This window comes from Drosophila persimilis, unplaced genomic scaffold (genome assembly GCF_003286085.1).
Source record: "Drosophila persimilis strain 14011-0111.01,24,50 unplaced genomic scaffold, DperRS2 tig00000124-arrow-pilon, whole genome shotgun sequence".
NCBI classification, from domain to species: Eukaryota; Metazoa; Arthropoda; class Insecta; order Diptera; family Drosophilidae; genus Drosophila; species Drosophila persimilis.
This window is the reverse complement of record NW_020825294.1, coordinates 11585100-11610263: the sequence shown is the minus strand read 5'-3', so window position 1 is coordinate 11610263 and position 25164 is coordinate 11585100. Positions and strand designations below refer to the sequence as shown.

At 47.5% G+C, this 25164-nt stretch overlaps 1 protein-coding gene across 1 annotated transcript in view; it reads left to right on the top strand.

Annotated features, from left to right (window-relative positions):
* LOC6598088 (laminin subunit alpha-1) overlaps nt 1-22932 on the top strand; it is a 71646-nt gene extending 48714 nt beyond the window's left edge. Inside the window, exons 5-12 of the mRNA XM_026987463.1 lie at nt 16004-17363; nt 17428-17683; nt 17750-18146; nt 18819-20506; nt 20566-21318; nt 21378-21660; nt 21743-21893; nt 21961-22932. Coding sequence (XP_026843264.1) covers nt 16004-17363; nt 17428-17683; nt 17750-18146; nt 18819-20506; nt 20566-21318; nt 21378-21660; nt 21743-21893; nt 21961-22630 — 5558 coding nt within the window. The 3' untranslated portion in view covers nt 22631-22932. The remainder of the gene's footprint in view (nt 1-16003; nt 17364-17427; nt 17684-17749; nt 18147-18818; nt 20507-20565; nt 21319-21377; nt 21661-21742; nt 21894-21960) is intronic.
* Nucleotides 22933-25164: the final 2232 nt, after the last annotated feature.

Sequence of the window (25164 nt, the reverse complement as noted above, 5' to 3'; positions counted from 1 at the left end):
TTAACGCCTTCATCATTCGAATGGAGAAAGAAAAGTTCGGTACGGAGAGAGGGAGAGGAAAACCGCCATAAAGTATTTGAGTATCTTCCAGTGCTCCACCACCAGAGCAACCACCCGCTGACCCGTTTGATCAGTCTCTCGACTGGACACGGCCACATGTGGATTCGCATATATAGTCGTAGAAATGGTTTCGTTTCGTTTTGTTTCTTTCGGTTCGGTTCGGTTTTTCCAATCTTTATTGCATAATTGCAATTGAATTGTTTGTAGAGTTTGGATTTTGATTTCGATTTCTTTTCATATTCAGTAGATTGGAAATTGTGTTAATTATTTGATATAGAGCGCGGTAGGCTGCCCGATCGGCACACACATTGGGTGCCAGTGCCAGTGCCAGTGCTCCGTCGTAAATTTCCTTTATGAAAACATTTATTTTTGGCAACAGGAAGCCCGTTTTGTTTGTTGTTGATGAGCTGCATTTAATGGGGGGTAGTGGCAGTGTGTTGTCTGTCTAGCTGATTCGGTAGTGAAATGATCTAGGACATACGAGTACGTCCACTCAGCAGGGGACTTGGAGAAAGGTTCGGCCGGGTCGGAATTGAGGCCACGGAAATGGGGCTAATGCTGTTGGTAGTAGCTGTGAAGTTCCCTGATCAACTGATTTATTTCCTTTGATCTATCTCGAGGTAGATCAACAAATGCCTCTCTAGCGATAATCAGAATTGATGGAGGCTGGAAATTGCCTTAATCACTTGATCTTTGGGGTAAACAAAAGTTCTTGATTGCTTTGGAAGGATAGATGAATGTGAGCAATCGAAGCATCTTCAAGAAAGTTCTTTTGATCACTGATCGATGATCCCTGATCACTGATCATTCATGAAATAGGGAAAATAAATATAGTCCAGATAATCTGAAGAAAGTGATCAGTGCGTTTTCCTTCCCAACATCCCAAGGAGCCACCCGTGTCAAAAGCATTCCAGAGTTTCATGGAGACATTCACCTCAACCCTGCGAAACCCGTTGGGATGTCTCCCGGCCCCCACATCACATTCAATTAAATCCAATTTGGGATATACATAATTACATATATACGCACACTGTTCTGGCAGTTTCTCGAAAAATGTTACATTAATTTGGCACTAAACTGTCAGATGGGGAATGCCGTGGCAGGCCCTCACAGCTTCACCGAGAGGTAAACGGCCAGGTGATGCGGTGGTCCACATGGTGAATCTCCTGAATCTCTTGAATCTCTTGAATCTCTTGAATGCCTCGGACAAGTTTTCTTCAAATTTAATTGTAATGTGAGAAATTTAAATTAGGTAGCCGAGAGAAGCAGCCTCTTGAGCGTCTCAAAAAAATGGACAGCGACGACCACAAAAGAGCCAAAAGCAAATAAAAATGCCCAGACACAGGCACTGGCAATGACTGAGGAACAGACAGACAGACAGACAGACAGACAGACAGAACAGACAGAAAGCGGAAGATGTCCAAAGAAAACCAAAAATTATGAAAAAATGTTTCTCTTTTTTTCGGTGTTTCAGGGTTTGTTGGGCAAAAGAAGAGGAAAAGATCAAATAACCGAAAGCCGCCGAATTTCAAAGGAAAACAAAAGCTCGCTCACTTATTTGAAATTTTGTTGCTCTTTCAACTAATTTTCCACTTGTGAATACACTCATGAAGTGAATAGAATAGGCCCTGAGCTCACTCTACGGACTGTCCATTTTGCCTATTTGTCAGTCGATACGATATTGGAATATTTACGATCCCCTTTTCATCGGGGGATCCCATCCCCCCGATCTCCGTTTGCGTCATAGGCAGGCATACGGGACTACGAACGAATTGCCTTTTTATAGATGAACAATACTCGTTCCAAACAAATCTCCAGTTGTTTGTTGTTCACAGCTTTATTTTTTTATGACTCGCTTTGAAATTTATTACATCACGAATTCGAATTGCGGATTGCGGATTGGTTCGATTCAAGTAATCTTGAATGTACATACATATCTGCGATCCTTGAGTTGATCGTTCGTTTCGTTTGTACTTTTACGGTTCGTTCCGTTCCGTCGGTGTCCGTCGGAGTCTGTCGGAGTCCGTCGGTGTCCGTCCCACGTTCTGTGTGCGAATTTGCTTGCAGCTGTGCTTCCTGGAAGATACTCGTATTTATTTTATCTAGCGGATGCTTCAATTCCCAAGCGAGCGGATCCCTTTATAATGAAGTTTTCAAAAACAAGTTTATGGGATTTGCCCAGCAAATTTATGCCATCTGTCCCGCCATACATTGTTTGGGTTAATGTTAATACTTCCCTGTTTATCTAGTATTTTGGATCATTTTTAAGGGACCGACCCGACCCACTTCGGCACGGATCCCCCACTGGGGAACGAGATATTCCCGCGAGTCTGGGGCAGAGGCAGAATAAACAGGCCCGAAATTCTACAAATTGTAACACATTTGCTTAAGACTCTGCTATTTTTGTATGCCTCCACTAATTAGCTCGCAGACGCAGAGGCAGACCGACCCCACATTACTCGAAATACATCTGATCTGATCTGTGAATGAACCAGAAGCGTAAATTATTCTTTGTTTATTTACGAATTGTCAAATGTTGTTTCTCGTCTGGCTTTTTGTTGGCAAACTTGTTGATTCGTTAACGCAATGGGGCCAGCATATTGTTCGATAAACTAATTAACCAAATTGTTGAAGAGAAGAGTTGAAGGAGCTTGTAACCGTTTCTTGCCACAAAATGCAACAACTATCAAGAGGAAAGACGATCATCCCATAGTAAATTTAAACAAAACCAATCATTTTTCTTTAGAAAAAGTGAATGTGAAGAACACGTCTTTCGAGTCAGTGAAAACCGCAAACAAAATGCGGCACAAGAATTGAATGGTAATTCGGGAAAATCGCTCAAAGCCCACAAAAAAAAAAAACAACGGAAAATGTCAGCGTCTGACAAACGAACCGTCGAGATGACAGACGCGTTAATAGGGCCACGAAAATTGGAGAAACAAATGGTGGCAGCCACAAAGCCGCATCGAAATACATCATCAAAGTGGCTGCTGCACGTATGCGTCTTTCTAGTCTGCATGTCAAAAACGTTGCAGCAGCAGCAGCAGCAACATGCCTCGCCCCAGGGCAACATGCTGCAGCAACATGCGCAAACCAGTGTAAATAGCAGTGTAAATATCAATATAAGCAGCAAATTCAATGAAATTATACAAACGGCAACAGCCAGTGCAACAGCCAGTGCAACGGCTAGTGCAACGGCTACGGGAACGGGATTGGGGGTAGGGGCAGCCACATTTGCATCGGTCACAGCAGCAACAACCATCACTCCAGGACGTCGAAAGTTACGTCGGAAATTTCCCCCTCAACAAAATCGAAATTCGACCATAACGAGGAGGAGAAAGTTCCGGCCACATCTGTATCCCCGTAATGCCACACATGCCACTAGGACAACCACAATGGCAACTGTTTCTGCCACGGCCACAACATTGATACCAAAGATACCCCAACAGCCGTTGCAGCCCTTCAACTATCACTCGCGGGTGCACTCAAGCTTTCAGCAACAGCAGCAGCAGCAACATCATGTGACAGGACAGAGAGAGCAACCAAATGTTGCAGGAGTGCAGCTGAACCAACAACACCAGCAGCACGAGCATATTGTTGCAGTTACGCCGCGTTCCCACCTACAGCAACAGCAGCAGCAACATGGCTTTGCCATAGTGCCAGGCTACTACCAACAGCAGCAACAGCAGCAGCAGCAACACAATCTCCTGGGTAACCTTACCCAAAAGCAGCAGCAACATCTCGTAATACACCCCGGTAGCAGCAACTTTCTGCTCTACAGCAATCTGGGCCCAATCCCGCCCTGCCCACCAGGCCTGTTGGCAGGCCCAGGAGCACGTCTCTATCCGCAACAGCAGCACTTCATTCCCCTGCGATCGACCACCTCCCAGCGCCCAAGGCATCGCGGTAAGCAAATCTCTTCAGCAGATAGCTATAGCAATCACGATTCCTTATTTATTCAATTTTCATTGCTCCTGAGAGAGAAAGAAGAGAAAAAGAGCATCTGTCCGGCTGAAAAAGGTGTTAATTACGCTAATAAAAATTGCATTCACAGCAGTTTATGGCATTTAATGTGTTTGAATTGATGCCTAGATGGACCGTGGACCGTGGACCGTAGACCGGGCACCGGCGCCTTCATCGCCTTGTCCATGCGCAATAATTACCCCCAGCGGCGTGTTGCGTAGAAAGCCTGCCTAATTGGTCGGGCCAGTGGACTTCTTTTTCGGTGACCAGGGGAATTCGAAAGGCGCCAGAGAGAATTGCAGCTGTACGAGTAAAGATCAGCTCAAGTTATCCCATATACGTGTTTCAGTTTCAGACAGGAGACAGAAAACAGGGGATGCAATTCCTGTAATTGCTTTCTTAATCCCTTCCCAACATCCAAATAAATCTTACCAAATCTCAATGCAATATATGTGTACTGTTTTTCAACTAGCTCCCATCGCAAAATACCAATAAATCCCATTAGGAAAATATAATCAACGAGTTGTCAAACATTTTCCTTATCAACTCAAAGTGTCAATATTTCAAATGTGTACACAAATATTTTGATTGGAGGTTATTCGTAGCTATGGCTGTAGCTGTGGCTGTAGCTGGGACTGGGGCGGATTTAATGGTCAAGTATTAGGCAAGTTCGTGTCTCGAGCTGGTTGACAGGCCTCGAAATGGAAGAAGAAAATGGCTCAGAGACTTGCTCTGCTTCGAATAAAAATAAAAATAGACTGCGAGTGCGGCTGGCTGCTGAAAATGTGATTAAAAATCAATTGGGGAAAATGTATAAATTGCCGGCTCGCCATATTTTTGGCGGCTGCTGTTGCAATTTATTGATTTTCTCTTCCCACTGATTTCTTTTCAGTCCGCTTATGTAATCGAATCAGTCAACAAATTTGCAAGCAAATCAAATTACACACACATTAAAGTGCAGAAAAACTACGAGTACGAGTACGAGTACGAGATAGGAAGACATTACGCAGAGCCTCTTGGCCGGGCTACCGCACATTGATAGATTGTCCCTGGCGCTGTCGCTGTCGCTGGACCTGGAACTGGGTTCCCCATTTGGCGCCTGGCAGCTCGGCCCGACGCTCAATTAGCATTTCGGGGAGCACAGCCTCTCAGCTTCAAACCTCAGACATGGCCCCAAACCAGCACGAACCCGGCATTATGTGTAGCGAAAAAAGGGGGGAGACCCAGTTGTGGTCGCCTTTGGGCCATTTTTGGTTATTGGTGTGTAAAGTGGCGCCCAACAGGGGGCCGTTGATGACATTCTCTGCCATCTGTGAGAGTGGGTACGCTGCAGCGCCGGGATTGTTCCATTCGGCCTGGGAATGCCACAACAGGGCACCGCACCGGATCGGAGTCTCTGATTGCAGTCACAGTGGATGGGGGCCCGAATAAACTATGCAAATTGTACCAATTTGATGGTTCATCAATCTTTGGTTCGTTGATGAATGATCCATTCGAGCAACCAAAATTTAATTTGTGAATGCCTCGGCTTTGATTCAAGCTAATCAATCAAATGATTTAGTACTACTCAAAGTATTTGACATTATCTGACATTTTATTCACTTGGCAGAGGCAAAAGAGGTCAGTACCGAGGAGATTTTCGTTATATCTTAGTAACTCAATCTAAATGTATGTAGCTTTATTTATGTAGATTATCGACACATTACTCTAAAACTAAACCCTTCATCGAGTTGGTCAATTAGTGACTTCGAAACTGTTCATCGCGGTGGGAATTTATTCAGTCCTGAACCAAGGCAACGACAAGATATCTCCCAATTAAGAGACAAATACACATGTATCCGTACAACTCTCCTCCTCTCCCTCTCACAACGAAGATCATCGGCCCACACTCCCGCAGTGCATTTTCTTTAGGTCAGTGGTTTTTGTAGGCAGACACCCAGACACCCAGACTCCCCCCCAGTGGTGGCCAGCCGCAAGAAAATCCCATAGAGCTGGCTGTCACTAGCATTAAGGCACGCTATGAACAACGAACAACCATAAACCGAGACCGAGACCGAATTCATCGACTATGGCTCTGGCTCTGGCTGGTTAAGCTGCGGCAAATATTGACATTTCCAGTGTCTCCGAGCTCCGAGCTCCGTGCTCCGAGATCTCTGCGAGCGGGACGCCAGACAGAAATCGAAGCAGAGGGATAGAGACGGCAAGACGGGGGGACCTACGCCTACATGCATGGCGTATGGCGTTCCATATGGGTGTTCGAGTACGAGTGCCATGGACAGTCCAAGTCAAATCTCGGGGCACACAACATGTTTCGGGCAAAACGGCGATTTTTTAATTACAATGAAACGTGCCACCAAAACAAACAAACAATGCGCTCGCTAATTGCACATAAAAACGAAAATCACCCAAATCAAAAAGACACAAACCGAAAACGAAAACCAAAAAACAGGAAAAACAAAGCCTCTGGCGGGAGGCCGGGAAGAGGTTAAGCCAGAGCTAGAGAAATACTCGTACTGTAGCAAACTTGATGTAAGCGGAGCAAATGGACGGGCAAACAAAGCCACACAACAAAGAAATGAATAAACAAACAAACAAACGAGCCGAGTGACAAATGCAACTGTCAGACTCGGCTCCAGTTTGACAGTAAGCTGCAGTGGCTCACAAACTGTAAGGGCTAGCAGCTCGACACTCGATTGTTGAAGAGTCATTTCTCTATCTGTGCGTGGCATTTGGACGCGGGATTGTGGCTCTGGTTGGAGGACGGCGTTACAGTTTTTAACGTACTGAGAACATCGGGTCACATGAGCATATCCAGATCTAAAGATTTCTGCCCTTATTTGTATTTTGATATTCAGTCAATCTTCTCTACCAATCATATCTAAGAAAATATATTACTTCGCCCAGTGCCAGTCGTGCCAGTCTTACTTGAATTAAATACCTCCAATCGAAGATACCATTTATCTGCTAGGATCCATCTACTCGTATATCTTGAAGGAAAATATTTATTCCTCTAGAGTCTGGCGGGCTTTCTTAGTTTGGGTTTTGGTAGCCAGCTTCTGGGTGTTAGAAACCATTAAGCCAAAATATTGCGGCAATTTTCAGCAATCTTTTTCTTCTCGCCTGCTCGCCTGATAATATTTATTATTCAATTTTCATTAAATCTGATTATGCGGAACCCGTTTCGGGCCTCCCTGGCATGAGAGGCTTGGAGTACATGGGAGTGCGGAGAGCCAAAAAATGCAGGCAAATTATTTTTCTGACGCTTAAATTAAGCATTCATTTTGCAACGGCAGAGACTATCATAAATATCTTTGCAGCCGTTTTCGAAGGTGTTGCTGTTGCTGCCTATTGCAACAACAGAAAATTAAATATGAAAAATTCAACACTTTGATGAGTGATTTATTGCGTAAAATGTGAAATAAATGTCGAGTTTGTGGACAAAAGAAATGAAAAACACAATAAATCCATTTCCAATTAAAAGCCAATACAAAATGTGAGGCCAAAGACCGGAAACACGAAACCCTAGCCGCAATCATTTGTGGTCTGGAATGGGGATTGAGGTTAAGCAGAGAGAAAATTGAAAATAGATAATATGACACATGGAAATTTCACTTTTTAGTCTATCCGGGGAAAGGGGGATACGAGTGTCTGCAATGCTCGTAAATGGTTCCCGTTCGCCAGAGGTATTTTAGTTTAGTTTCAGGGGTTCAACTAGTTCAGGAATGTGCCCGTAAAGTATTCCTTCCGACTGGGACTGGGACTGCGACTGCGACTGCGATTGCGCCTCCGACTAGGAGTCACGTTTTCATATTTATTTGGTAATTTTGCTTTGAGAAAACAGAGCCCCCACAACGTGTGCCAGGTTGTCTGAGGTCAGAGACGACGGACCAGTAACGGGGACCCGGTGCGGCCCGGCCCGGCCTGCCCCCGAGGCCAAAAGCGAAGCGAGCAACAAACAGAGAAATCCAATAATAACAACACCCTTGCCCTGGCGCCTCCTCGGTCACTTTGATCTATGCACTTCAAATGATTTTTCTGGCGTTGCCGTGTCTGCCTCTGTCGCTGCATGTGTATCTGGATATGTGCCTGTATCTTTGTGCGCGTCGGTGATGTTGTTGTTTGTGCCGATGCGTAAACAACGAAGCGGCAGTTTAAATGAAACGGCAACTTTTTCCCGTCGCGACGTTGAAGCAGCAAAGAAGTTGGCATATACCCGTAACATGTGCCAAACTCTGCGGGTTGGGACGAGTGGGTCCGACTGACTAGTGGTCGTCGGAGGGCAGATTGTTGAAGGGCATTCTGGAGTCTGAACGGGTGGCTGGAGGGGGGTCGGGGTTACTGGCGGTTAGCAATATTGTTGAGGCATGGAACCCATTGAATTGGAGCGAAAGGTGCCTTGAAGGTTTTTCGGTTCATGTGGCTTTTTTAAAATAGTAGAGATTCTCAAAAGCTTACGGGGCATACCGACTTCTTTTAGATTCATGAAATAATTTAATTCATACCAGACCAGTTTGGTCCATAGAGAGGTCATTCAGGGCCAATAGGAACCACAAATTTGTAGTGAAACAATTTCAAGCTCCAATTAGTACTGACTGGTTGCGACTTGTGACTGACTCGACTCCGACTTGGTTCCATCCGTCTCTGGTCCCCAGTCACCTTTATGTACCCCACAAAATATCCGGTCATTAATGCCTGGAAACAAATTTTCCCGCTTAATTAAGCAATTCCAATTAAAATCAAAGATATTTCACTTGGATTACGCCCACCGAGGGGCAACACCCACCGAAAAGAGAACCCAGCACTCATGTGTGTACTCGTGTTTCGAATAGACTTGGACCCGTGTACTCGTACTTTCGCCTATCAAAAGCTAAACGCAGTCAAAAGTCTAGCGCACTCAAATTGCATTTCCTGTCACTTGGTCGAGATCGCTTGACTGTTCCTCCGCCTCCGTCCCGCCTCGCCGTCGCCCTCGCCCTCGCCTTCGCCTTCGCCTCCTTCTGCTCCTGCTCCTGCCCAGCCATTGGCAATGGGTGTGTTCACGTCTGTGGGTCTCCAGATTGGATCGGACGGAGACACGGCTCTGGGTTGCCATTGCCGATGCCGTTGCCGGCCTGTCTGGGGCGGCCGGCTCGCACACACACCCGAGACATGCAAAGTTACCTGTATGTCAGCCCCAGCCTCTGCGATGGCGAACACTCGATGTGGGAGTGTCCCATGGGTGTATTTAATGTGTGTTTCTCTCCATACTACATCCAATAGCAACAGCAACAGCAACATCAGCATCAGCATCAACACCAACACCGAAACCGACCATAAACTGAGGCCAGTTACTGTTACATGACATATGATGTCAAAATATGAACAGTAAGCCAAATGATACAATATGGGTTTCTATGAGCCGATTAAACACCCTTGAAATGGATCATTTGTATACTCATTGAAGAAGGACAAGCAAAAACTGGCACCCATCCGCTTTCCGGAAACTTATGACGCACCAGATACCAATTGCAGCATGTGTCGATCAATCAGTTAGAGTATTATTTGCCCATATCTAATGGACTATTTTTATATATCCTAATCATAGAACCCACTGTACGGGCAATGTTTATCTCTTTGAAAACCAACAATACATTTCCAAAATGTCCGAATAGTATATTGAAAAGAATTTTTGAAAAAATCTTGCGCAGATAATCTTTAAATAGAACTACACATAAAAGTTCTTTCATAGGAAATAAATCGATTCCAAGATCGAACAGCTAAGAGTTTATATGTAGAATAGACAGCCACATTGATCCCTGAACTTTAAATCGCCACTTTTAATTTCTGACTCCAACGTTCATATTTTGCTTCCCGACAATCATTAAAACTCTCAGTTTTTTCACATAAACAGCTCTCGCCTCAGCTTGCAGTCAAATAAATTGAAAAGAGCTGGCAATTTTTAATTGCACAGCTCTAACAAAGAGGTTTCCTCCTCCTTCAGAAGCCGGTAAGCCGAAGAAGTGCATGCAACCACACCGTAGTGTTTTTGCCTAATTGCAGTTGAGTTTTAATTACAGCGGGGCCGCACTTACGGTCATTTTTAATTAACTTTTAAGGCCCGCACTCGAACCACCCTCGCCTGGGCGGCGGACCACTGCAACCACTGCAAGGCAATCCCTATCTTTATTAGCGACATGTATTTCCAATTTCAAAAGCAGCGGCTATCAAACATTTAAGCCGCACTGAACTCCCTCCCCAGACTCCCCACCCCCACGACAGTCGGTGGGAATAGTTTTCAGTCGCCCAATTTGAAATTGCTGTCGGCAAAAAAAGCAATCTGGAAAACGAAACAATTTTCGATAGCGTGCAAAATTCATTGAGTGCACGGACGGGTATCTGGTTTTATTTCTACCAGTGTGGTGTGGGGGTCGAATAGTTTTGTTAATTGAAATAAAATTCAATTTGACGTTTTTATGGCATGTGGAGATAGTTTGGCTAAATACGTGAGAAGCTGCAGCCGCAGACGCAGCCGCAGATCTGGAGTGTGAAAGTTGTTAGAAAGATGCAGCCAGTGGAAGGAAGCCGGTCCACAGCTCCGGCTTCCCTGCTTCATTTACGATGTGCGAGGGCAAAACGGGCCCCGGGAAATCGGAAAATCGGGAAATCGGGAAGCCATAATCATTGATGTTTAATGGTTTTTTTTTATCCATCTTCACGGCCTAATCCTTATGGGCCCATAATTCTGCTTGCCAAATCCCCAATGATATAGTTTATGCGGCCATATCCAGAGACAGGCATATCTTTCAGTTTTCCTCGCACAATTTCATGGCATTTTATTTTTAGACCCGCCGTCTGGCAGTTGAAATCACTTGGATATGCAGTTTCTCGGGGCTTTGACCATGGGGAGGTCTTAAGACAAGTGGCAAGTGTGGCCGTAAAATGCCTCCTGTACATACTTAATCCGCATATGCAAATTCGATTCTGCCGATGCGGGCCCAATTTTCCATCCCATAAACTTTGGTATTACCCCCATGAGGTTTTCCTCCACGCGACTGGGGATTTGGTTTGGCAATCGAACAGCAGTTGAGGCGCGGTGACCTTTTCCAATTCCTGTCAAACTGTATGGCCCGCATGATGGATTGGAGCCGGCGTTAATGAATGGCACATTAATTTGCATTTAAATGTGCCAAAAATACTTCGCGCTCTTTTCTGCCTGTCATTGACTAATGAGCGGGCCACGAAAATATTGTACGCAAATTGCAAGCCGAAAAATGGAAACATTTTCGCAGAGCAGAGGCAGGAAACATAAATTACAAGACCCCCGACCAAACAGATTGGATTGGCTGCTAGGCTGCTAAGGAATATGAAAAACATTTTGTAAATGTCACATTCGCATGGCTAGGAAAACGATCTCCGTGCCAAATTTCAGGCGCACCCCATTTCGAACACTAAGGTATTTTTTTTTGCTTTTTAAGTTTTCATTTTGTGTGAAGTGTTGGCGGCATTTTGTCGCACCCTGACAGAGGGTACTGGCATTTTTTGTCGAAAATATTTCAACAATTATGAATTTACATAAATTATAATTTACATCAAATATTGATCACTGATTTTTCGTTTTCTCCATAGCCTCTCAAGTCTCTAAAGGATAGTAAAAAGTACAATGAAGGATATCTACCCTCATTGTCTTAAGTGTATGCAGCTTCGGTGTTATATTTTCATTTTTGCTATTTTTCCCCATATTTCGTGGAGTTCCCTGTTGACAGTTTTGTGCGTGCAAATGTATGCACATTAGTTTTTGAGTCTGAGACACGAATCGGCTTTCGGCACATCATTTGAAGAGTCTTCTGTTCATAATGCCAGCAAATTATTTGCGCAAACAGCTTGCAAGTGTGTGGCTTGAGTGGTTTTATTTCTGGCTCTCTAATGTTTTTCATTTTGTCGGGAGCTTCTGATGATTTTTTATGGCCTTAAATGTAGCCTACGTGAGTCGTTTAGATGGGAATCTACAATATAGCAGTAGGAGGTAGCTTGGTTAAAACCCGAAAACTATTCGCTGTACTTCGTCGTACTCTGATGTGGGACGATGTTATTGATTTTGATCAGCCAAACAATCAATTTTGTCGAGTTCGGGCTCTGTGTGCTGGTGATACATTCAGTCAGTGCGACAAACATATATATTTCTTTATGAAGATTGTAGTCCAGATTCCATTTCGATTCTCTAGACTCCCCCCAAGCTCTGGCTGGCAGCTATAATCTGCCACACGATTTCCTCATCAGGCCTCAGTCAGCTCAATCCGCACTGAAATGTATAAATTGCATACAAGATCGGACTTAATGTGGCCACTTTCAGAGACGCCGCCACTTATCGGGGCGCCGTTGATCCAACACCAACAACAACACCGACACCGACACCGAAACACTGGGGAACCATTTATTATGGCAAACAAAATGCTATGATTAATTTTTCTATTATTTTCTCAAATACTCCCAGCCATTAGGAGGAGTAAGTGGAGGAGCCAGAACGGAGCCGGCGAGGAGTCAGACACAATTTCCTGGCCAGCGTAATAGTCCATTAATTTACGAGGGGCACGAAAACAATTGAGATGCAGTGCTACGGACGACGACTACGACTACGAGTGATATGACGTGCCGGGGCAGGTTCGATCAAAGAACGCATAAATAACGTCCCGACAGGCACGCGGAGGAGCAGCCGCAGCGAACTGGAACTGGTTCAAGATTTAGTTGTTTCTTCCGCTGGTGGCCGGCCGCGCCGAAATTTATGCAAACGGGTTAATTAACCAAGGCAGAAAAAGGAGGAGGAAAAACGAAATTCGGAACGCTGGCTACGGGAGTACGTGAGGCTGTTTGGAGACAGACTCCAGCCGGGTGGTCCTCTCCCACTCCCACTCTCGCTCCCTCTCCCACTCTCTCCTGCTCTCGCTCAATGGCTTTAAATGTGGGTCAACAGTGGGCGGCTAACGAGCCAACAGCCAACCGCCAATAACCGCTCTTACCAAATGCTGAACCAACGGCATTTGAGCTCGTATTCATCATTTCAGACATTTCGGATGCCAACTTATGTACATGTATGTATGTTTGTATGTATGCACAATATGTTTGTATAAATTCGTGCAGTGCCGTGCCGGTCAGTAAGTCAATCACTCAACTCAGCCCCACTCATTTATTCATTTACTCACTTACTCACTTACTCACTTACTCATTCACCCATTGATTCATTCATTTAGGCCGTCTGTCAGCCAGCGTGTTGCCACAAGATTGTTATCGCAGTTGCCTACAGACTCTTAATTGCCGCTTGATTACTCGTGGAAATATCGAAAAGCAATCGCTACTATAATGTATAAATATATTTATATGCTCTATGTGAGACTAACAGCTTCAGTTGTTACACTATCTATAAGTCTACGATCTACAATATGACTGGAATTTATAATGATTTAATATAATTCGATGAATGCAATTTTGCTACTTTTCTGTTGTCTGTAAATACGCCCTCAGGCAGGGTATCTGACATTTCCCATAGTTAAATTCATCTTTACGTTTTCCATACAAGTATTTCTTCTGTTGAGTCGAGATTTACGATAATTGATTATCATGCGTTGGTGCTTTTTCGCGGCAAACTGCAGTGCGCATACGCAGCGTTGGCCGAGTACGCAGTGAGCGAATACATAAATCATTTAATCAATATTTTGTCATGTCGATGGTAACAAAAGTTGTGTTGCCCACAAAACACGTGCTCCAAATTAAAGTGAGCTGAGAATGCAAGCATATTTCTACCATTCGTTGCTGTTTTTTGTTCCTATTCTCTAGTGCCGGCCGAAACGCAGGCGACTGTGCAATTAAACTGTCAATTCATAGGTTTTTCTTTTCAGAACTATTAGTATTTCGTTGTTAATTTATTGCATTGCATTTGATTTGTGGTCGTTTGAAAATGTCAGTCAGGTTGACTCTTGGTAGTCGCATTGTGTATACGCCATGTTGAGCAGTGGAAATGACATGGTCCAAGGCCAATATCAAAGCAAGACAGCAGACAGGTTGAATTTGAAGGATTTCGATTGATTATTCCACGAGAGTCTCTCCACCATTGCACTTTCGACAGAGCTTCATTGCCTTCCTTTCCATCCAGAAACTTTACATCTAAGTGCACATTCAGCCTACGAGGCACAAGGCAATCCAGCCACTACAACTTCCGCCCATGCAAATGCAGGGAAACCTTCAGGCTTTACGCACATTCAAATCGAGAACCGTTGAACGAACGGAAGTACTCTTAGGACTGCCCACACATGGGATTTCTGACCGCGGACTACGACCACGAACCAGACGGAGAAAAATAGCCGAAGAGCCAAAATAAAGAACGGAAAACGGAAAACAAACAAAACGGGCTCATTAATAAAAAATCAAACAAAACGGAGTTGTCAATAAACCAAAAATCGAGAGACTAGCAGACTAGCAGACAAATGCAAAAGAGTCAGACCCACGCTACAGACTGTTGACCGTGGGTGTACGAGTGACTCCCAAACTGTGGCATGACAGACGCTTTTCCAAGCAGAGCACCAGCCACGACTAGTTATATATATTTATATGTACTTGTGGATGTGCAGAAGGCGAAGAGTCGTGATTCTCATTGTACGCTTTAATGACATCATTTGCTCAGACGAAGCATCTGAGTGGCGTCGGTGATTGAACTTTTTATTGGTGGCGCGTTGTCTGAAGAAGTTGTAGCCTTTCTCTCTCGACTCTTTCATTCATGAAAATGCAAATCCCCGAACGCCGGCGAGCACTTGACAGCTGGGCTGCGACTGCAGCCGGAGCAAGTCTTGTCAGGTCCCTGCAACATGCCAAGTGCCTCGAGGCGCAGCTTCCTTCCCCCCATCATCATCATACTCCCCATCCCTCCAGCGCCATCGACCGCGACATCAGCGACGGAGTGGAACCACTATCACCTCTCCCATCGTGTCGCGTGCTATGCTTGTTCATAATTTCATATGTACATCCATTTGGCATACTCTATGGATGCTCGAGAGTTCTTTGCCTTGAATGAAGTCACACTGATGACTGAAATAAAAACTTCTTTGAGAACCTTTGAAACGGCTTAATCGTTAATTAAATATTAAATTTAATAAGTCCATTTTTACTTCTCCATTTTATGACATAACTTAACAACAAATAGTTATTGTATTTAAATTTTGATCCTTAAGAATTCAAAAAAATGTATACCTATCGTAAAAAAACACTTCACACTTCCATGTACGATATTGGATAGGAAGATATCCCATTAGAGCATTCAAACTTCATTATTTTAAAAACCAACACGGGTCTCCGAAATTTGTATGAATTTTTCGCCTATTTTTCAGTTTTTTTTTTAGATCGTGCAATCAATTTTGAACATTTTCTATAAAGTTTTTTTTGTTTTGCGTTGGTTTTACCGGATTTATGAATGAATTTATTTTCGTATGTGCCTCCTCCTTGTCCACATGAGAGAGTGGAGACTTGTCTGGCTTGTTCCGTTGTCGTTGTCTCCCACAGTTTTTTTGTGTCCATCGTCCATAGTCCATCGTCCGCTTGGGCCGTCGTCGCATTTGTCGTTTGTCGCCCGAATAGGAAACTCTATGCATACGTACATGTGGGCGGGCTTCGAGGTGCTGCCTACGCGCAACCCACAAACCAACTGGCTGGATGACTGCCTGGTGGATACGGGCTGCGGGCTGCGGGCTCCGGGATGGTGGGTCGTCTGGTTGGTCTGGGGCAGCAGTTGGTTGCTGTTTAGGTGCAGTTAGTTGGCTGCCACTGACAATGGTGCAATGGTGCTTGTGGCCCAGTAACCCAAGCAGTGGAAAGCTGGAGAAATTGGATTTATTGGAGCTGACTCGTACTTTGAGTAACAGCACCAATGGGGAGTAGAGCCTTGCGTCCTAGATGTATTCTATATTTTGGATCCCCCAAAGACTCGTACTGATCTTCTTTTCCCTCTCTTTTCTTTCAGAATGCCACTGCAGCAGCGTGGGCTCCTTGTCAACGGCCTGTGATAAGCGATCGGGACAGTGCGCCTGTCTGGCCAACGTGACGGGCAGACGCTGCGACAAGTGCCGGGCGGGCCACTGGAACCTCACGCAAGGCGTGGGCTGTCACGACTGCCTCTGCGACCCTCACGGATCCCGGGGTGACGAGTGCAATCCGTGGACGGGTCAGTGCGACTGCAAGATCGGAGTGGGTGGCCAGCACTGCAATGAATGCACCGAGGGCTTCTTCGGATTCAGCACCGAGGGCTGCCAGCGCTGCTCGGCTTGCACGGCGGAGGGTCAGGTATGCGACTCTCACAACGGACGCTGCATTTGCCCCAAGTTCACCCGCGGATTGGGTTGTGGGCAGTGCGTGCCCGGCACCTGGGGCTGGCAGGCGCGTCTGGGCTGTCGGGAGTGCGAGTGCGATCACATTGGCTCCATTGGCCAGCAGTGCGCTCCGGGAGACGGACAGTGCCAGTGCCGAGAGGGCTATGCGGGCAGGAGCTGCGAATCCTGTGCCGCGGGCTACTTTGGCTATCCGGAGTGCAGGCGCTGCGGCTGCAATGCGGACGGCTCTTTCACCCGCTCGGATGGCTTGATTGCCTGCGACTCGAATGGCCAGTGTCCGTGCAAGAGTCTCGTGGTGGGTCTCAAGTGTGACACCTGCATGCAGAGCACTTTCGGGTTGTCCGCCCTCAATCCGGAGGGGTGCACCCGGTGCTTCTGCTTCGGTCGTTCCGGTGAGTGCCAGCAGAGCGACCTATCCTGGGGCCACATACGCATGCCCGAGTCCCGGAACCTCAGTGTCCAGCAGATACGTCCCCAGCACGTGCCGAGCGGAGAGTACGAGTACATTGTGGTGGTCCAGATGGAGGGTACAGTTTTCCATCGCGAAGATGCGGAGATACAGCGCATGAACGACCTTAGCCTGGTGCCGCGATCGACAGGCAATGTCTCCATTGGTGCCTATGGGCAGTTCTACCATCCGCTGTACTTCCAGCTGCCGCCTCAGTTCTATGGGGATCGCACTAGCAGCTACGGTGGCTATCTGTACTTCTCCCTCATCACCGAGGGAGCCCACACTCCGCTGGAGAGACAGATCCTAGCTCAGTACCCGCTGGTGCAGCTGCACGCCCATTCCAAGCTCCTGTTGGACTTCTACGAGTATGAGGAGTTCGAGTACTCCCTGAATGTGACGCATCGCGTGCCGCTCCACGAATCCCTTTGGAAGTATCACCACAATAATCAGGCCGTGGATCGGGGAACTCTCATGGCTGCACTTCAAAACATTCGCCACATTTTCATCCGAGCGTTTGCCTTTGCAGATTTTCAGGAAGTTGTGTAAGTCCTGGGATCCAGCATCTCATGGGATACATATTTAATTCTTCTTCTTTTTTTTTCTTAGCCTTCAGAATGTCCACATGGATGCGGCCATCTTTGTGGAGGGCTCTACCAACTTGATTGCCAAGGGTGTGGAGCGCTGTAAGTGTCCCAAGCGCTTTGATGGTCTCTCCTGCCAGGACCCTGGACGATCATTCTATCGCTGGCGCAACACCAGCGATGTGGATAGTGTCTTCATTGAGGACCTGATTGGACGGGCAGCTCCCTGCCATTGCAATGGACGCAGCAGCGATTGTGACAAGGAGTCGGGTGTCTGTCAGGTAAAAGATGGATAAATAAAATTATTCTTGTTCCAATATCTTATTTGCAACCCCATCGACATTCAGAACTGTCGCGCGAACAGTGGAGGAGATCATTGCCAGCAATGCGCCGAGGGCTTCTACGGCGACCCGAACTCCCCGCACGGCTGCCAGGCCTGTCCGTGCCCCGAAACCAATCGCAACTTTGCTCGCGGCTGCAATGTCTGGGATGGCGAAGTGAGTTGTGTGTGCAAGCCCGGTTACACGGGGAGGCTGTGCGAGCGCTGCCATCCCGGCTACTTCGGCAATCCCACGCTGTATCCCAACAGCAGCTGCCAGGCCTGCAACTGCAATACGGACGGAATCCGAACCGAGGGCTGCGACTCGGAGACGGGTCAGTGCTATTGTCGGGAGGGTGTCACAGGCCTCAAGTGCAGCAAGTGTCTGGCGGAACGACATCATGTGGTGGACAATGGATGCAGAGGTGAGTCGTCTCCTCAAACTAGATGAGTGCTCCAGCAGAGGGATCTCCGGATAATTGAATCATGATCCAAAATGAAATCATTTTGAAAGCTTCTTTACCTTAGTTGTGATACGTTGTGATTCAAATTCAACAAAGATGCAATAATATCCTTGTGACATTAATATGAAACGCCTTTTGTCCTCAAATGCAATATATACGAGTAAACTAGTAGTATATACATGTGACAAAACACTAAATGGTGCTAAAACCCGCCTCCAATCAATTCTTCCGGCCTTCAGTCGAAGAACAGAAGCACTATTTGTGACTACTTGTGTTACAGCAACAAAATTGAACCTAAAATGTAACAGTCGACCATCTCTGTAATCGTATTTCTCTCGCTCTCACAGCATGCTCTTCTGCAATGATTGCAGTTACAAAGTTAGCCAAAAGTAATGTCATACGGCCATAAGTTAGTTAGCAAATTTAATGTCATACGCTCATAAATCGTTCTTTTATTTGGTTTGCTTTTGTTGTCCCTAAACAGCTGTTTTTTGATCATTGGACTTTTTGCGTAATATTGTTTGCTATGTTTTCATTAGTTACTGTCTTACGTAAATAGTTCTAGCTTCTAAGCTCTAAGTTCTAAGCTAGCCTTCCTTCGTAAATATATTTTAATTGAGCATTTTTCTACAGTTTGCGACAATTGTACTCTATTACTCCTGGACTATGTGGAGTTGGTGGGCCATAAGCTGCGTCGCGGGCTCCACAACATGGACCTGACCGGAATACCTGCGCCGTACCTCAAGTTGTCCGATTACGAACGAGCCTACGACACCTGGCGAGGGCGGCAGCAGGACTTCAGCCAGGCCAGGAAACTGCTGCAGGACTATGATACCGCTGGCGTCGTCAAGCTGGATGCCCATGCTGAAAATATGAAGTTCCAGTCGCGCAAGGCGCTGTCCACGATCGGAAAGAGGGAGTTCGCTCTCAAGGCCATGCAGGATGACGCTTCGGTGCAGCAACAGGATGTGGGCCTGGTACGGGCAGAGATACTTCAGACACTGCTCGATTTGAGGAGCTACGGGAAGAGTGCCCAGCACCTCAGTCTGCCGACAGCCCTAAAGCAGGCCCGATTCTATCTGCAGGCTATCCAGGAGCACCATCAGGGAATTCAGGGCATCCGCAGCACGAACGATTGTGCCTGGCGTCATTTCTACGTCTCGGGCAACGCCTCGGATGCCGCTTTCGACGAGCGGGGTCGGCTGGAGATGCTCTGGCGAGATCTGAACCAGACCAACCATCGTGTGGTGGACTTGCGACTACAGCTAGATCGCACCCTGGAGGTGGAGAGCGAGGCGGAGGACATAGTGGAGCATGTGCGCAACCTGAATGGCCATACGGCCGAGGCGCATCACGAGCTGAATGACCTGGACCAGCTGATTGGAAAGTATCTCAACCAGAGCTATCTCGACCAGGGAGAAGAGCTGGCGAGACTCACTCTCGAGCGGCAGTCTCTGCTGAGCGAACAACTGAACCAGCTGGACGGTGCGACTGTTCTCCTGAATGCCACCCTCGGCGTCAAGTCCGAGCAGCAGCGGGAGGTGCGCAAGCACTGGCTGCCAAAGGCGGAGAAACATGCAGATCGTTTGCTGGAGAGGTCGAATGAGTATGCTCGGCAGTTCCAGCCCACGAGGAATGGTGCACGCATTGCCATGCTGGCCAGCTCGGCGCATAGCAACATAACCAAGGCGATCAATGATGCTCGTCAAGGCTCTATCCTTGCCAAGGAACGGGTATACGATGCCCAGAGAACGCTGTATCCCAGCGATGGCAGCTCCATGATCGAGCGAGCCAAGCACTCGTTGCACCGCTCCAGGCAGCTGCAGCAGGAGGCACTTAAGCAGATGCACAAGTCCAACGTGCTCAAAGAGAAGCTGCATCAGCAGCAGGAGCAGGTGGAGGGCATCAAGGCCACCATCTTCGAGTCAGGGCTACGCACCAACAACATTTCTAGCCAGTTGCAGACCCTCACCGACAGTTCGGCCCGTCGTCATGCCAAGGAGAGCCTGGATCTGGCCAGGAGAACCGGCGAGCAGATGCGGGCCGAACTTCGAAAGGCTAAGGAGACGGAGGAATCGCTTCAGAATATGCGCAAATCCTTCACCAAGCTCGAGCCCGACTGGGACATCAAGCTCGGCATGGCTCAGGAGAACATATCGCTGACCAAGACCAATCTCCGACTGGCCAACGTGTCGCTCAGCTATCTAGAGCAGCAGGCGGCAAAGGAGCAGCAAGTGTTCGAGTCCTGGAACAATAGCATGGCCAAGCAGTTGCAGCAGCTCAGGGACCAGATAGCCAAGGCGAGACATGCAGCCCAAGCGGTGAGTGGGGAAATCGGACGGGTATTCAGAGTATTATACATTGTTCCTTCCATTTACAGATCGATGTCTCCCTGGAGTCACTGGGTCCTAAGTGCATCCGCTCTTATCTGCCCTCATCGTATGGCCTGAGTACCTCGAACAATTTGCGCCTTAGCTTCGCGTTGGCGAACCACATCGAGAGCTCGCCCCTGATCCAAGTGGAGGGTAGTGAGGGACGCCACATCACCCTGGAGTTGTACAAGCGACGGGTGCGCCTTGTTTGGAATCTGGGGGGGACCACGGCGACTGTCACCCATCCCATGGTGGTGCAGACGCGGGATCCCAAGTACGACGATGCCTGGTACCATGTGGAGGCCAATCGGACGCTCAATCTGGGCAGCTTGTTGGTGCGACGGATGAATAACTATGGGGTGCTGACACCCAGCAGTCCGGTCACCATCACTGGCTCTACAGACACGGAGCACACGCGCTTCTATCAGTCGCGAAACGATCGCATATCCCTTGGTGCCCTCGCCTCGAAGGATCTGCAGCTGACGCCTGGCCTCAATGTGGTCGTGCACCATGTAGAGGTGGACAACAAGCCGCTGGGACTGTGGAACTTTGTGGACAGCGAGGGGCGGTGCGGTGGTTCCATGATCGGTGCCCGCGAATCCTCCGCCTCATCGACGGCACGTCACTTTAACGGTCTGGGCTATGCGCAGCTAATGAAGACCCGTCCCCGGCCATATCGCAAGAATCTGTTCTCTGTGCAGATGACCTTCCGTACTCTGGACGAGAATGCGTTGCTCTTCCTGGCGGTTGATGACAAGAATGTAAGTCACCAAATGACACCACTAGTTGCTAACTCACTTGACGCTTTTTGTTTCCCCAGAATCGCTCGGTGTCGGTAACATTGAGCCGTGGTCGCATCATGTTCCGCATTGACTACGGCGACGAGTCCAAGCTGGAGATCAACACCACCAAGAAGTACAATGTGGGTCAGTGGATTAAAATTGAGGCCGCCCGCGAGTTCTCGGCCAAACGAAGCACAGAGAACGGCATGCTCCGCGTGAACAACGATCGTCCCATCTCCGGAGCACCTACACTGCCCGTGAACGCACATTTGCTACCAGATTTGTCGAAGGCTGTCTATTATTTGGGTGGAGTGCCGCCAGGTAAGGATTATAAGCTGATCCTTTGGGCCTTTGAAGGTTTCTTCCTAACGTTCTCTAACGTTATCTTTTTGTTTACTCATAGGCTTCACATCAGGCACGACGAAAGCTCCAGGCGCTGATAATCCCTTCCTTGGCTGTATGACGGATGTTCAGGTGAACGGAGAGACGTACGATCCCCTAGAGAGCTCCAGCTACTTCGGCGTAGAGCCTTCCTGCAAGGACATGATCACAAAGTGAGTAACAAACTTGAACTCCTATATATGTTTTGCTAAAACACTTCTTTTCGGATCCACCTTTCAGAGCTGGGTTCTCGGGGAACGGGTATCTAGAGCTACCTTCGCAGTCGCTGAGGAAGCGCTCGAATACTGCCCTGGTCTTCCGCACCCTACAACCGGACTGTCTCTTGCTCCTCTCCGCCTATCCGCCCGAGGTTCTGGCCGACTACGATGACAAGGACATCAAGGGCAACTACTCAATGAGCCTGGTGGATGGGCAGTTGCACGTCTGGGTCAACTCTGGCCGCAGCTTTGTCAAGCTGTCTTCCAATATCAGTCAGCTGAATGATGGTGAACTGCACGTGATCAACATGATAAAAACTGGTCGCCGGCTGGAGCTAATGGTGGACGATGAGCTGCAGGATGTGCGCAGCCTGAGCGGCAATCCAACGGTCATTAGTCTCCCCCGGGAGGCGGGAGGTCTCTACATCGGCGGAGCTCCCCCGCACGAGAGCTTTACGCCGCTGGCGCCCACCTTCGTCAACCTAGAAGGAGCCATTCGGGACGTTGTTTTCAACAACCGGACCGTGAACTTCAACGATGCTCTGACCTTTTCCAATGTCCAGATCGGACGCAATGGTCCCCTGATGGGCAGTCTCAAGGGTGGACTCTACGACGTGTTTCTCAAGACGGAACCGATGATCGGGAAGAGTTTCACGGCCACGCCGGAGGGCTGCAAGCGGGTGAGTTGCTAAGGCTGTTTCCTTCTTTTTTGGCTTGGTATGGGAAATTGGTGAGGAAATTGGGGAGAAGAGACTTGGATGGGACTGCGACTGTAACTGTCCATCCCCATCCGCAACCCTGCATGCAAATTGTGGCTGCCTAACTCTATCTTAAACTCAAACTCAAACGTTTCTCTTTGTTCTTATAGGATTTTAGTTGCTAAGCAATTATGTCAAAGCTGCTACGCTAAAAGCTTCAAGCGCTGCGCCTTAAGAAAGCTCATTTGTATACTAATTTCGCCTAAACATTAAACACAAACACACAAAACAAAACAAAAAGCTAACCAAACAAAGCTACTATATGTGGTCTACATGTGGATTAATATAACCTTTATATAAACATCATCAAAGATACATATAACATGAGCTCAGTCATAGCTGGAAAGTTGTCCTACGTAATCATGATCATGAAAGTAAAAGCGCAACGAAAAGATAGACGGGCCATCATGTTTGTTCATGTGTGTTCATGTTTATGGAGGACAACTGGGCTAGCGTTAAGTCCGGAAGAGGATTGGTTCAAGCTCCTGGGCGCATCGGGTCCTCGGCTAACACAAAAAAGCGCTATAATCATAGTTAATAATCATCTTTTTTACGACATATATTTTTTGTAAATATTTCATATGACTTTTTTGCTACACGATAAGTACGGCTCCGAGCTCAGTCTAGTCCTTAAGATTCACACCACTCATATCAACGCTTTGTGTACGTTTTTGCTTTCATAAATGTATGATACGATTAACACTTGCTTACCTACTTCGCGACCACAACACGGACATTTGATTGTTATCACATCATTTTTAAATCACGTTTCAAATAAAACATTTTTATAACAAAAAAAACCGAACAAAAATCATGGCAAAGTTTTTATTCTTAACCCAATCCAATCCAATCTCTCGGAGTGTTCTCTCTGGGAGATCGCTACGCTTAGAGCTCAGAAACTAACACAAAGTCGTCGGGGTGAGTTGAGTTCCTCGATAGATTAAGTAGGTCCCGGGACTAATTCGGGCTCTTTCTTGCAGATCGGCAGCTACTCCTACGAGCCGAATGCGTTCAAGTTCGGAGACGAGATTTACAGCTATTCGCAGCTGAAGCTGCCCGAGCGTCGCTTCTGGCAGCGCAACTTCCGCCTGAGCTTCGACTTCCGCTCCTTCTATCCCAACGGCATGCTCTACCTATCCCCTGGAAGCAAGGAGAAGCCCAAGCACTACGTGGTACTTCTGCTCAAAGACGGACAGCTTGTCCTGGTCGTGCGGGGTCGTCGTCGCGAGGAGCTCCAGCTCACCGCGAAGCTCAACGATGGCGAGTGGCACCGGGTTACTGTCAGCTGTCATGAGCGGAAGGTCACGATGTCGGTGGAGATCGGCCGAACGGACCAGAAGACCTCCGCCCAAATGAAGTTGCCGAAAAAGATTGGGGCCTCGCAGCTGCTGCTGGTCGGCGGCCTGCCCCAGGCCCCAGTAAAGGTGGCATCGGAGCTCTACATGCGACTGGAGCCTTTTAAGGGCTGCTTGCGACGAGTTACCATCAACAATAGCACCCAGGACCTGGCCCGTCCCGGCAAGCACTCGAATGTGGGGCAGTGCTTTCCCACCGTCGAAAGGGGCAGCTACTTCCCCGGCGATGCCTATGCCATATATAGTGAGTTATACCTGTTATGTACAGCAATGTACAGAGATCTTGGTGTCCTAACAATTGTTTCATTTTGACAGAGAAAAACTTTCATGTGGGAAAATATCTGGACCTAGAAACAGAATTTCGAACGTCGGAGTTATCGGGAATATTGCTGAGTGTGTCCGAGCCAAGTGGATTCCCAGCTCTATCGTTGGAGCTTCACAACGGCAATGTAGAAGAATATCCAGTGTGTTCCGTGATTACATCTAAATTGTATCTCTTTGTCATTTTGCAGATCGTTTTCTCTTGCGATCTGGGGGATGGAGTGCCCCTGCGTCTGGAGTCGGCATTGCCTGGGAAGTATGCCCTGTGCGACAACAAGTGGCATAACATTTCGGCTCTCTACGATGGCGAGCAGATTGTCCTTCGAATCGATCAGCTGCCAGCCGTCATCAGTGCTGGAAACCCACGGAACGCGGGCAAGGTGCAAACCCGTTCTCCCCTCTACATAGGCGGGCTGCCAGGTATAGGAACAAACATATGCTCTATGGGAAAATCAAGCAAAAATACTTATATCTCTGGCCTTTCAGATGTTGCTCCCAGCGGATCGCTGCTGTCGAGGGAGAACTTCAAGGGCTGCATCCGAAACGTGTCCATACGCAACGAGAAGCGCGACTGGATCGATATGGACGATCTGCGTAACGTCCTGCTCAGCGAGTGCCTCGTGTCCAGCGATGATACGTAGCTGAAGAACTATCCGGCCGCCGTCCGGGGCGTTTCTGGTTCCTGTTGACGACACACCAAAACTTTTTCCAAATGTATTGTGATCAATTACGAGTTTTATAGCCTATCACTGCCATATAAGTTAGCCTAGCCTAGGATTAGCTTTGGATATT